The 13,031-nt window shown below is 40.2% G+C and overlaps 1 protein-coding gene across 1 annotated transcript in view; it reads left to right on the forward strand.

The window, feature by feature from the left end:
• Positions 1–13,031, forward strand: part of DNAAF8 (dynein axonemal assembly factor 8) — a 93,897-nt gene that overhangs the window by 11,512 nt on the left and 69,354 nt on the right. Inside the window, exons 8-10 of the mRNA XM_050906224.1 lie at positions 417–419; positions 972–1,340; positions 3,228–3,387. Coding sequence (XP_050762181.1) covers positions 417–419; positions 972–1,340; positions 3,228–3,387 — 532 coding nt within the window. The remainder of the gene's footprint in view (positions 1–416; positions 420–971; positions 1,341–3,227; positions 3,388–13,031) is intronic.

Genomic DNA, 13,031 nt, shown 5'->3' on the forward strand with positions numbered 1-13,031 from the left:
TTTATCCCTGGAGTGCTCAGGTAGTCAGTGCCATCTCTAGCACTATACCATAAGGCTGCTCTCCAATACATAGCGCGCTCCTAAAATTACCACTACTTAGGCATACTCCTTAGTAGTCTAGCTGTCAATGTTAAATGTTGATTTGATGGTTCCGGATATGATGGCAGGAGATGAGATCCTTAAGGAGAAAGAATACTCTCCATCTGTTTTTTCCTTTGTTCTGAGAAGCATAGGTTTAGTTTAGATAAGTATGGCAGACCAATGCTGTGTACTCATACACACTACCTAACCACCTCATTAATATCCAACTCAATCTGTTACTCAGTCTGTGTACTTTTCAGCTACCACTAAAATATGGTGTATTATTTGCTCATAATCACCAGATGAGCTACAAATTGATGGTAGTCTTCCTGTAGCAGGTGACTTGGGAGACTTACCATTGAACAAAACTGCAAGACAAAATAACCATATCTGCCCATTATGTCATGATAGGATGTTTCACAACAGAATACTATCACAGTATTGTGGTTGCTGGCAGTTTAACAGTCTCATTAACCTGCAGGAGACATGGATGAAATTAAGCCAAACACTCAAAAATCCTAAAAATTATTAGAAGAACTTTTCTTCTGTATGTATTTGAATCCCAACCCCTGTATCCAAAGGGGACAAAAATCTGTAGACTCTAATTTCCATGCCAACATTACATTTGTTCAGGGCTCTTCTAGTAGGTGTGTGTTGTGCCTGAGATGCAAAAGAGGTAAGTAAATTGCCAGTAAGATCAGTTTCATGTTCTGTCACTGCGGTGTTTTGTGTTGCCTGTGTGCTGGTGCTGCTATTACCAATAGCTATTACTCGTGTAGATGCCCGGTCCTTGTTTTGAGCTGTCACTCATATGAGAAGTTCGTCAGAGTTTGAATTTATTTGTATAATGCTTTCTCTTGAATAAATTGGGTTTTTATTTTTTTTTGCAGGAGGAATTGCTCAGGGAAAAGCCTGCTACTGCAACAACTCCATACAGCCCGTAAAGAAGCCTCAGAGCTTCTTCATAAAATGTCTACCCCGGCTGAAAAACTTGAAGGCATAAAACAGGATCCAGAAAGTCTGGAAGAGATAGGTTCCTCTAAAATAAGTCAAAACCAATATTTTAAAGTGAGGCAAGAGACAACTAAGGTGATTCCCAGGAAACGGACGAGATTGAAACCAGAGAAAAGAAATAGCCCCTTGTCAAGCCATGGGGGCAATGGAGCTGACATAGAAAAAGAAAACGAAATGGAAGCTGAGAAAGTTCAAAGTTCAGGAAACGCTCCAGAATCTCCTCTAACTACAACAGAATTGCCAAGGTATCACACAAGAAAAGTCATCAGTGGTTTTGATTATGGTTTATCTAATTGTCTAAGATTAAAGAACATTATTTATCTGGTCTGTAAGTTGGAGCAAAAGAATGTCTGGTTTTGTTACCTAGAAGGACAGCCAATCCTGGCAGCTATTGCTTAAAGGTTTAGAGGCAGCCAGACTTAGTAGATCAGTGAACTGGCCTGGGATAAGACATGCTATGGCACTTCTGACATAGTGAATTTAGCCTTTTTCTTTAGTTTTTATTCTATGTAAGAGGAGGATAACATGGTATTGATCTCCTTTATGAAGAACAGTACTGAGATTTACTAAGCATAGCATCATAGAAGATAGGACTGGAAGGGTCTGTCTCCCTGTACCAATATAGTGTGAGGTAAAATCTAATCCTTTCCTGGCAGATCTTTATAAAACTTGGTCTTGAAATCCTCAATGGTGAGGATTCCTTGACTCGCCAGGTAGTACATTTTGCTGCTTAATTATCCTTACAATTGTAAAGCTTTTCCTTAAGTCTAATTTAAGTTATCCTATCTCCGGTTTAAGCTTACTTTTTGTTGCACTCCCAGGAGGTATGGAAAATGGTTTATTCTGTTTCTCAGCATAAAAAGCCTTTTACAAACTGGAAGATGTATCATGTCTCCCCTTGTAACTTTTTTCCCAAATAAAGCAATTCTGACTCTGACATCAAGAAAAGTGCAAGAGCTTAGAGGGACAAAGTACACCCGTGAGGAATGGGTTGTATCACAGGAATATCTTGGAAAGCTTTAAAAAAAAAAAAAGATAAATAAGAATGGTATCAATTAAGGAAATAGCAGAGTTATTTGAGCCTCTGCCTCCTTGGGCTTAGTTTAATGTAGTGTATTCTGCATAAGGTCTAATTTTAAAGTGAAATCAGGTGGTTGCCTTATGCACCTGCCCAGCTATTTGGGAGAGCTCCATTATACTGACTTTTCAAAGGTTATATTCTGCCTGCTATTTCCAGAGTGAAATTTAACATTTTGACTTTGACATATGAGCCCTTGAAAGAATTAGAATCTGCCTGCTCTAGAGACTATTACTTTTTCAGTGTTAAACAGTTGCCTATCGGGCCACTTAGACACTTCAGCTACTGTGTACTTGGTTTAAATGGCAGATGGATGGTTGCAGGTTTTTTTCCTCTATGGGATTCCTGACATTAAAGCTCATTACTTCCATCAGTTCTATAAAACTCCATTTTGTCTACCTGTTAGCCTGCCACGTAGATGGCAGACCATGGCTTGCCAAGAATCTGGGTTGTTTATTGTTGCTGAGTAATAGCTCACAATGATTTTAACAAATTTCAGTTTTCTCTCTTGCTATTCTAATTATTGTTGGGGTACCTGGGGAAGAATTGAAGAATTCGGAAAAAATTGAACGTAATATTTGCCATGGAAATGGCAGATGAAATCTTTCTGCAGACATCAAAATATAGAAAGATGGAAGGCCTTGGTTCAGGGGAAACTTGTCACTGTATTATAGCACATAGGAAAGGAAACGGAGTTAGACTGAGAATTTTGGTGTGGAGATGGGGAGTGAAACATCACAAACACGTCCCTGCTTAATGCAGTTCTGGTCTCCAAATAGATTGTCACCACTTATCAGAGGTTTGAGGTCTGTTCCTTTTCTTTGTTGATTTGGTTTTTTTTTTGAGAGAGAGATGATTTCATCCAATGACAAGTTCTTGTGTCCCCCCACAAACACCATAAGTGCTTTCTAAATCTATTTTAGCCTTTCATGTCATGATTCACCCTCAAGTGTGTGGTATAAATATAAGAAAAAAGACATGCAAACAGATGAACAAGGGTGCTTTTTCTCCCAAGTGAAAAGCTTAAGCGAAGCAGAATCTGTATATTTTTCAGGACAGAAGAAAGTAAAAGAGAGCTATCCCAAAAGGAAGAACAGATGAAAGAGAGACACAGGAGACACAGATTCCAGGAGCAGCTGGAGAGATTGCAGCCTCAGCAGTCAGTTACTGGAAAGCAGCCCATGGCAGAGAAAACCCCTGTTTTGTTCCACATGGTTAGTAGTTCAGTGTAGGACTGTCCCTTTCAGAATGGCTTCCTGGCCAAATGCAAGTGTGATCCTAGAAGCAAAAAGTAATTTTCATTGCATTATTTAAAATCTGTTTGTTATGGAGCACCATTACCTGATGAGATGAGCAGTCCTACAGCTCTTCTCTCACGCTAATAATATTTTTGTCACCTTTCCTGTATGGGGAGTGCTCCCCATACAGCTGCCCACCAGGTCTGACGTGTCAGGGTATGGCAGGAGTCCTGGCTTGCTGAAGTCAGTGGGTCAGTGTCATCTACTTCATGGGAGCCAGATTTTCACACATGATTTTTCATAACTTTTTCTAAAAAGTGAAATATTTTTACTGTCATACTTCTCAAGCAAAGCCTATGCTGAGTTCTGTCTGGTTGTCTGCCCCTCGCAGCTTTATATTTCAGTTTTGTGGGTAGGTTTTGAGGATTGTGATTTTAGTAATAGGTTTTGCTTTTGGCTGATGTCCTGATTAAAGGAGTATGAAATTATCCTGATTTTTTCCCAGAGCCTAAAATACGGCTCAGAGGACAGGGCTGTTTTTCCTCCTGAGAAGATTTGTATATGTAGTCCTAATTCATCCTTGCACTAATTTCACTGAACACAAGGCCAGCTGAGAAGGTAAGAGGAGATGGGAAACTCCAGAATTTGTCCATGAGTCCACCATAATGATTTATTTGGGCTGATAGTAACAACAAAGCTCTTCTGTCAGTACAAAAGTTGAAAGACCTTATAGCCCTAAACTGGGGGATGGACCATTCAGATTTGTTGTATTGTAAGCAATTGACTGTTGTATTTCTGCAGATTGAAAGCTCATTTTTTTAACACTGGATTAATCACTGATGAGAAGTAAAGGACTAACAAACTGACAGCTGAATTTCCCTCTGTCAGCCTGCTCTGGCAAGGACAGCGCACTGCGCAGAGCTCTGTTGTAAAGGTTGTGAATCTAGTCTTCAGACTTGCTCCTTTCTCGGTCTGCTGGGAGGCACCACCAAACTCCAGTTAGCCCTTATTAAGATGCAGGCACTTACTTGCTCATCAGACATATACTTGAGCCTTGCTAACTCATTCCTGACAATGCACCAAGTGATTGCTGAATTGTTCTGTATCTTGGTCATTTCCCATATTTGCTGCGCTGAAGCCAATAAAAGGAAGATAACGGCTTGGTAATGTGGTTTCTCTCAAGTACGGCTCGGGGTTTATCTACACTGTAGTCTTGCTTTAACTGAATTGCAGTGTAAATATGCCCGTAACAGATTTAGTGATATTACTGCCAGCTAGTCATGGCAGCATGGACATTGGCAGAAGCTAACCAGCCCAGGATTTACTCAGCTTCTGATGCCTGTAGAAACAGCTAACTGGTACCTAAACTAACTGACAGCCTGCTTGAGGGAAACCTGCCTGAACTTACGAGGCACTGTTGGTAGAAACAAAATCAGCACAACCTATAATAACTGTGTTCTGTGGGCAGCTTTGCTCTTAGTTCTTCAGAAATATTAATTATTAAAATTAAGAATGAAAAATGTATCAACATCATCTATCAAATACAAGTAATTTATAAGATTACTTGAAATTCATCTTGACAGCAGCATTTTTTCTTTGAATTAGAACAGGTTTTTCTTTTCTTTCTTTTTTCCTTTGTTGCACATAGGAAGACAGAAAAACTTGAATGTTTTGACATTTAAAACTAAAGAAGCTGTAATTTGGCAGCTGTGTCTCTGAAAATATCTAATATCTATATATAAACATGTATATTCAAAGAACAAGCCACTGTTTGACAGGGTAGCACACTTTCAAATTTGTTTTTTTAAGTAAGTCCTCTGTTTTGGCAATGATAGATGTTCGGATCTGGAACGCTTATCATAGTTTCCAGAATTCCTCTGACCACTTATAATGTACATAAATAATTGAATGATAATCAGAGGGAAAGTTTAGAAACTCTGCAATTACTGTAGCTGAGGTGCTGGGAAAGAAACGCAAAGGAAATTTAAAAAGCTGCATTAGGGTTACATTAGTGTTCTTGTCTAAAATTTAAAAGCGGTGAAATTCAGATTTAATGCTGCTGTCTTTTGTTTCTTAACCTAGTTCAGTCAAACTCTGTACTCAGCTTCGCTCTGTGGGAAGTACTAGTATAAATGAGAATCAGGTTTGGGAAGAACACTTTCAAAACAGTGCAGGTAACTTCGGAGACTAAGAACTAACTTTCAGAGGTACTTCAGCATCTAAAGAAGGGGCTGATATCCAGTGGTCTTTTCAAGACGTGCAAGTACCAAGTTCCCCTGGAAATCGACGGGTTCATTCTAAGAATTCTGCCTGTCAAGTCTGCGTCTTTAGGTGTCTGAATACTTTTGCAATCTGGCCCACCTCTTACTTCTAGAAATGCATGGAAGAACCACCCAAACTTTCAGTGAAACTTAAGACTTGCATGAGTTGATCTCTTCTGAAAATGGGCCCCTTAACCACATTTTAACCTTTGGATCTAATTCAGAGCTGATTTAAGCATCTACAGTTCTGCTGAAAGCCAGCAGAGTGGTTGTATGATCCATGCTGTGAGGTCAGGTTGAATTAATAGTTCAGAGTAACATGCATGGGGTTTGTTTCAGTATTTGAGCAGAGTAAGTGTTATTGACAAGGGAGACAGAGAAGGAATGCTGCGCAGTATGTAAAACAGTTAAATGGAGGATGTAAAATGAAATGGGTTTGATCTGTCATTTATTTCCTCTTGCGTATTATGATAGAGGAACTTAGTACTAATGTTGATTTCTGTATTATATTCCCATTAGATGGGATTCAGGTAATAGTTGTTACTTTTGCCAGGCTCATATTCGAGTTTTATATTGGGGAACAGCACAAGCAGGTTACTCTGTAAGGGAAGACAAGCCAGGAGCTGCAGGTGACAGCAAGGCAGGCAGGGGCAGAGACCTCACCAGCAAGGAGTGCAGTCCCACAGTACCCAAACAAGAAAAGCGGAGCAGGTCCGTTGAGGGTAACCAGTTGGCAAGTCTGTGGTAATGAGGCAGGCCCAAGATCAAGGCCAGAAAGTCAAGTCAGGGACAGGACAGGGTCCAGTGACAGTACGCAGGGTCAGCCAGCAGCCCAGTGATCACTCAAGAAGTCTGTAGTGATGAAGCAGGCCTGAGATCAAGCCACAAAGTCAAATCAGTTACTTAAGGGCAGGATTCGGATGAGTGAGGTGAGGCCAGGCAGAGGTATAGCTGCAGTGTAGCTCACTCAAGGACCAAGGGCAAGTGTCTCAGCTTAAATACAGCTCCCAAACAAAGGGGGAAGGGCCCAGCAGAGGCTTCACACAGCCCTTGTCACAGCAGTCTCATCTGAAGTTACATGCCTGAGCTTGTGTCAGAACTGGCCTTGAACACAGGCAGCTAAACCATTGCAGGGAGTGGTGCTCGTGGCCCTGATACTTTACATCCAGCTATGGAATTAATTTAACAGGCAGCAACTAGTATTTAGCTTTTATTATTGGGACGAAATAGGTGTTTTCAGCAGGGCCTCAGCTTGATTCTCTCTGTACCTTTATTGCTTTATCATGATATGGCAGAACAAGATAACGTAGTTTGAAAGCTATTAGGAACCACCTTGTTACCAGTACCTTATAAACACTGTTTTATCTACCTTGTACAGCCAGGCTGTTTGGAAAATGAATGTGTTGACTCATACTGAGGCATCTAATTTTTCTTGGCTACACAATCACTTTGGCTAACCTTGTATTAGTAATTATATTACCATGATCATCATCTTATTGCAGCTTAGCCTTACAGCTGGCTTACAAAACAAAAACATTCAGGCATGCAACCGAGTCGTTCTAGCTTAACAAATATGTTATGCAGATACTTTCTTTTCCGTCTTGTAAACATAGACTCTATAACCTTTCTGTCAAAATTGGTAGGTTTTTTATATTGATACACTGTTGACTCAGCTCACTGATGTCAGGTCAAATTCTCAACCAAAAGATTTTCTGCTTGCATTCCCACAAAGCTAAAATTAACAATATACTATAGCCAAAATCTTCCTTGCCTTTTTACGGCCTTATTCTCACTTTGATCTGATACCACTTCTATAGGAAAATCCCTGACAAAATTCCTGGATCGTACTTACCATCGGGTAGTGCTGAAGCATTGTACGTTCAGTTACTGTGACAGTTACCCTGGATTAGCACAGTATGACTGAAAGTAGAGATTGATTTCCAAAACTTGTAGAAATATTTTTAGTTCAATTACTGGTCCCATATTTTTTTTAATGTAGTAAGTGCCTTGATCTGCACAGTTGTCAGTGAAATGTTTTTGATTCTTTACCTGTCTGACTAAAATAGGTGCCTGTGATTTCCATTACTGTTGTATGGGTGTCTTGATCTTTTTAAGGCGGTAGTGCTGGCATCAACATTGGAAATTGCCTTTTTCTTACATCTTACCTGAGCACAAAGCATTGCTCAAGGACATTGACTGTGGGTCCCAGGACCCCAACCCAACAGTTTACCAGCTGGACCATACTACTTGCGCATCTTAGGTGATGTCCTAAGCAGTATTTAAAAATTCTCCATTTTTACTGCTGTGTGGAAAATGCATAAAGGAAAAGAACTGTAAGAAAGTGAAATTCATGTCTCAGTAGAAAGAATGTACAAAGGCCTGATCTACCAGTTACAAAAGGAATAGGTTTTGTGCTAGTTCTGTACAGAAATGCCAATTTATCTCCAACAAAGTGGTGCAATACACATATTTGGAGAAGTTGAGGAAAACTGTAAAATCTTATTTCAGTTATAATGATCTTGTGACACAGTAACTGAATTTTTCTATATCTGTATTACTCAAACTGATCTCATAAGTATAATTCACCCTGTGACCAAATGTTTTCATTTACACTGAACGAAACCAACCACTACGTTTGCACCTGTGTGAATGTAATTGAACCCAGCACTTAGCCCTTACTATTATTTTACTATAGTTTAAAAAAAAAAACATTAATTGTAAAAATTGCAAAATATTTCCTACACTAAATGTTCTTCTGACATCAGAGCTGAATTTGGCTTGTGCTTCGCTCTAGGTCTTCTCACTCTCTTGGACGGACTCTGCGGGGTTGTGGCCAGCAGTGATGTGCCAAACAGCCAGCAGATGGCCCCTGAATTCCTCCCTTTTTTTACAGTGAGGTATTTAATGAGTTCCTGAAACAAGATTAATATCTCTTGTACTTAATGAACCTGCTGCCTCAACTCAAGAAAGGCTTAAAAATAAACTAAGGCAATTAGAGATGTAGTTAAATTTAGCACGCAAAACCAGAAGGCCAAGATTCCTGTTTGTACCACCAGTCCAGCACACAGGATTCAGAATAGCATGGAAGTTCCCAAGAAGATGTTTTTCTAGCATAGGCAACTGTTAGCTGGCACAGAGCCTGTATTTCTGGCCTCCTCTTCATCTTCCCACTTGGTACCAGTGAAAGCAAATGGGAGGGGATTTGCTGGCATAGTACTTTATGCTTAGGTTGAGTTTAGCTGGTTTAAGGTCTCCTTGGCTGTAGTCAGCAAGCCAGAGGAGCTGAGGCTGCTGCTGCCTCTGCTGTGGCTCGGGATGGCACAGATCTATCCTAAGGATTTGCCTTAATAGGCAAAGCAGAGAATCTAGGCCTTAAATGTCTTTGTTATTAACAACATCCTTTACAGAGGCAGAGTCTGCTTGCTTGCTCTCCGTGTTCTCCGAGTAAGAGATGTTGTGGAAGTGTGTGCTTTGGCATTCTTAGGGCACAAAATTAAGGCAAGTCAGGAACTTTACAGATTGATGACTCTTCTCAGTAGTTCTGCTCACACAACCAGAGCAGTTAAAAAATGACATACAGTAATCCTGCTTTAATAACCTGTCGTCTGCTTCAATAGGTTTCTCAGCCAAATTGATGCATATATGCTCAGAACCAGGAAACTCACCTTCCATACTGAATGCAATAGGACCACCAAAAAGCCATAGAGAACCTTCCATTGAAACTTCCGCGCAGAGACCCAGTCTGATGGTTTCACAGGGGCTCCCACCTTTGTCCATTGCACTTTCGAGCTATGGAATGAATTGAACAGTCAGGTCTTTACAAAGAAATGACTGCTTTCAGTGCTGTTTCTCTAATTGGAGTTTGAAGTGGCCCCAGGAAAATGTGAAATATTTAGTCCTTTATATTCCTTGGCATATCTTGGAAGTGATTAAAATGAGTTTAGGCTTATTCTTGAATATACTTATGCATGATCTTGACAGATGGGAACATTTGTTGCTGTTGCTTAAGGGAAAGGTTAATATAAGTAAAAAGAATATAGTTTCCAGAATTACATGCATGAACTTGCTGCCAGTAGAGGTCCTAAATACTCCTCCATTCACATTAGCAGGATGGTTCAGATTAAACTTGAAGAGAAGACAATAATGTAAAATGTCCATGGGCTAAATTCTATTTCTCATTTAGAAGAGGGCAGGAGGACAGAAAACCATTTCTGTACATTTTGTCTCTTCAGGTCTTGCTCTTTGACAGGTCCTGTGTTTGTTGGCAGAAGGAATAGCTACCGTAAGTTTGCAATGCGTATGAACAAGTGCCAGTCACGTTTAATTATATAGAGCAATACTTTCTGCCATGAATCTCTTGCTTGGAATCAGACTAGAATTCACAACGCCTGGCCTTACCTCAGGGCTGTGATCAGTGATGCTATTTGTAGATGAAAGGAGGCTGAATCTGTCCCTCTGTTTTTCAAAGGGGATGTACAGGCTTGTCTGACACAGCCACACTACTGTTATAAAGAAGCTGTGTAGTTTAAACTGTAATCCTAGTTTTTTCTCATGCCTTCTTGTTTAGCGTTGTGACTTAGATTGGACTACAGTTCCAAATCTTAGCACACTGGGGGATAAGCTTGGTCACAACTTGTAAACACAGTATTACACAAATAATGATTATGGAAGCATTATTCTTAGTGGCAGGGAATGGAATTCAAGGCTTTATCTGAGATTATAGAGTGGAAGTATCGTGCGGTTATTTTTATTTTAAAAACATAGAGCTCTGTCCAGCTATGTGCCAAGCACCTGGAGTTCCCACAAGCTTCGGTGGACATTGTAAGCACTTAGCAGTTCTCAGAATCACAAAACCCCCATATTTACTGCCTTGGAGAATTCACAGGTCTGAAGGGTTATCTGCGTAGTATTTTGCAGCTGGACACAAGATCACAGAGCCTGTATGACAAACTGGACACAATCCGTTTCTAAACTGGAAGCTGTTAGTTTGAAAAGCAGGCCACTTGAGCTCTGGTGAAACTACCTGAGAAAGCAGCTGAGCCTAGTTTGCACCCCCTCCCTTTTTTTTTTCCCCTTGAGGTATTTCCAGAGTATCAGGGGAAATACTTGAAAAGATAAATAGATTAAAGACTAGGAAAAAAAATAAGGCTTTACCCAAGTTAAGTGTATGGTGAATCTCCTAGAGTATCAAACTAGAGCCATTCCAACAGTATTTAAAGCCAGCTAGGAGCATGTGTCAAATACCAGACGAGTTTTCAGATGGCTGAGGACCAATTCCATGTTCTATCACAGCATTTCAAAGTGACCATGTACAATTTCCTTCCCTGCTGTGGGTCTGGAAATCACGGCACATTTTATTTGTGAGGCAGTTTGAAATCATTTGAAGAACAATGCTGTGGAAGATATAGATGCTACTGTTCAGGTTTGAGAGGACACAATACTGTTTCAGGAATGTAAAGAAAGGAAACAGAGATTAATTTTGAAAGTTTTGTGATAATCTTACACTGTTCCTCTTCAGAGTGTTTTACAGGCTTTTGATAATTAATCCAGCTAGACAGGGACTAGGATAAGGAAATATTATCCTCACTTTACAGTTTCACAGAGAAATACTCCATTCCAGGGCCAGGACTGAGGCACAAGTTCCTGATTCCCAGTCTTGTGCTCGCATGAAATGTGTAAGTAATTAAACTTCTTTTACTTATTTCAGCTGCTTCTCATTAACCAGGAGTATAAACTCATTAGAGGAGGAACTTTTTGTTACATGTGCTCAGAACACCAGCACAATGAGGCTATGAATCCCTCTAAGCCTCTCTAAGTGTTACTGTAGTGTAAACACCAATCATGGAACAGGCACTTCTCATTTTTAACGATTATGTCTCAGAAAGCAAACAAAATCAAATAGGATTCAATGTTAATTTGATTTAAATTTTAGTGCAATTTTCAGAGCAGTTCTTTGTTTACCTGAGGAGTGGAGCCTTTGTCAGAAAATTTTCCCGCTTCTAAAAAATAAAGAAGAAATTGTATGTAAAACAGCTGCTTGTTACCAGCTATTTGTGCCAGTTATTTGAATGTTTTTAGCTGCACTCAGACTTGTTGCTAAATGGCCTCAATTTACACGGTTTTTCTTGAACATATTTGGGTGAAAATACCCATTTTCAAACAATTTTGGTTAGTTAACATGCTTCACAACCACGTTCTGTGTTCTAATGCACATTAGAATTATGTTGGAATTGGTCCTTAGTCATCTGAAAGCTAGGCTGGTATTTGACACATGCTCCTAGCTGGCTTTAAATACTAATTAGAACATTCTATGTCCTAATGAAGTAATTCCAGAGCAATTCTATCAAGGAAGTCATCATTGCTTTAACTGTGCTTGCCTATCAGTACTGACTGATGGATATTCTTGTTTCATTCCTAGTATTCTGGTCTAGTGAACTCAGACTGACTAGAAAGATATCGTCCAAAAAAGAACATTACCTGGTTGTGTAGGACTCTCTAATAGTAATAATGTTCCAGGCCCAGGCCAGAGCAAGAGGTCACAGTAAGACACGCTAGCATATACAAGAGAGACGGCATTGCAGGGGCACTGCTGTGTACTCACATCAGGAGTACTGGCGGGACAAGCAGAAGTGAGCAGGTTAGGACAGGGAGCACACTCGAGGGTACAAGATTCTTCTTATTCAGGAGAAAATGTCTGATGCTGTGAAGTTGTCTTGTACACTGCAGATAGCAGAATAAATGGATGTTGAATTTTGGGCCAAAAATACTTTTCTGCCTGCGTGGTACTGAGAGGTCACACGGTGTCTCTCTGCTAATGTATTCCATGGGTCAGATCCTTGACTCTTGCCAGAGGGGTTATGCATATCTTTGATAACACAGATGAGCCATTAACTCTAGTGAAGCAGTTGAGATTTCCCTTAATGCAGGCTAATGCAGAAGTGGCATAGAACAGTGTAATTCACACTAAATCTCTTTGTTGTCTTCATTTGTGTTGGGAGGGATTTTTGAGCCAGAAATGTAACTGATCCTAGCTATCATTAGCTGTCTGCCAGTGTTGTGGTGGCCGTAAAGCTACTTTAAATTGCACTTGGGGTTGATCATGCTTAGCTGGCAGCAACATGAAAAGGTATACAAAGTGAATTTTGCTATCCTTGGTTCCTGTGCCGAGCAGAGCTCCGTTCCTTTCTGTGTGTCACATCTGAACTGCACTCCTATATTCAGTAATTTCTGGTGACGAGCTGACGTTTCTCTTTCACACTTGCCCTCTTTATGCTCCAGCAGAGACACTGTCTAGCTTTAGCACACTCATGCTGCCAGAGATGGAAAAGTGGCTTCTTCTGAATCAGGAGAGGTTATATT

This window comes from Gymnogyps californianus, chromosome 15 (genome assembly GCF_018139145.2).
Source record: "Gymnogyps californianus isolate 813 chromosome 15, ASM1813914v2, whole genome shotgun sequence".
NCBI classification, from domain to species: Eukaryota; Metazoa; Chordata; class Aves; order Accipitriformes; family Cathartidae; genus Gymnogyps; species Gymnogyps californianus.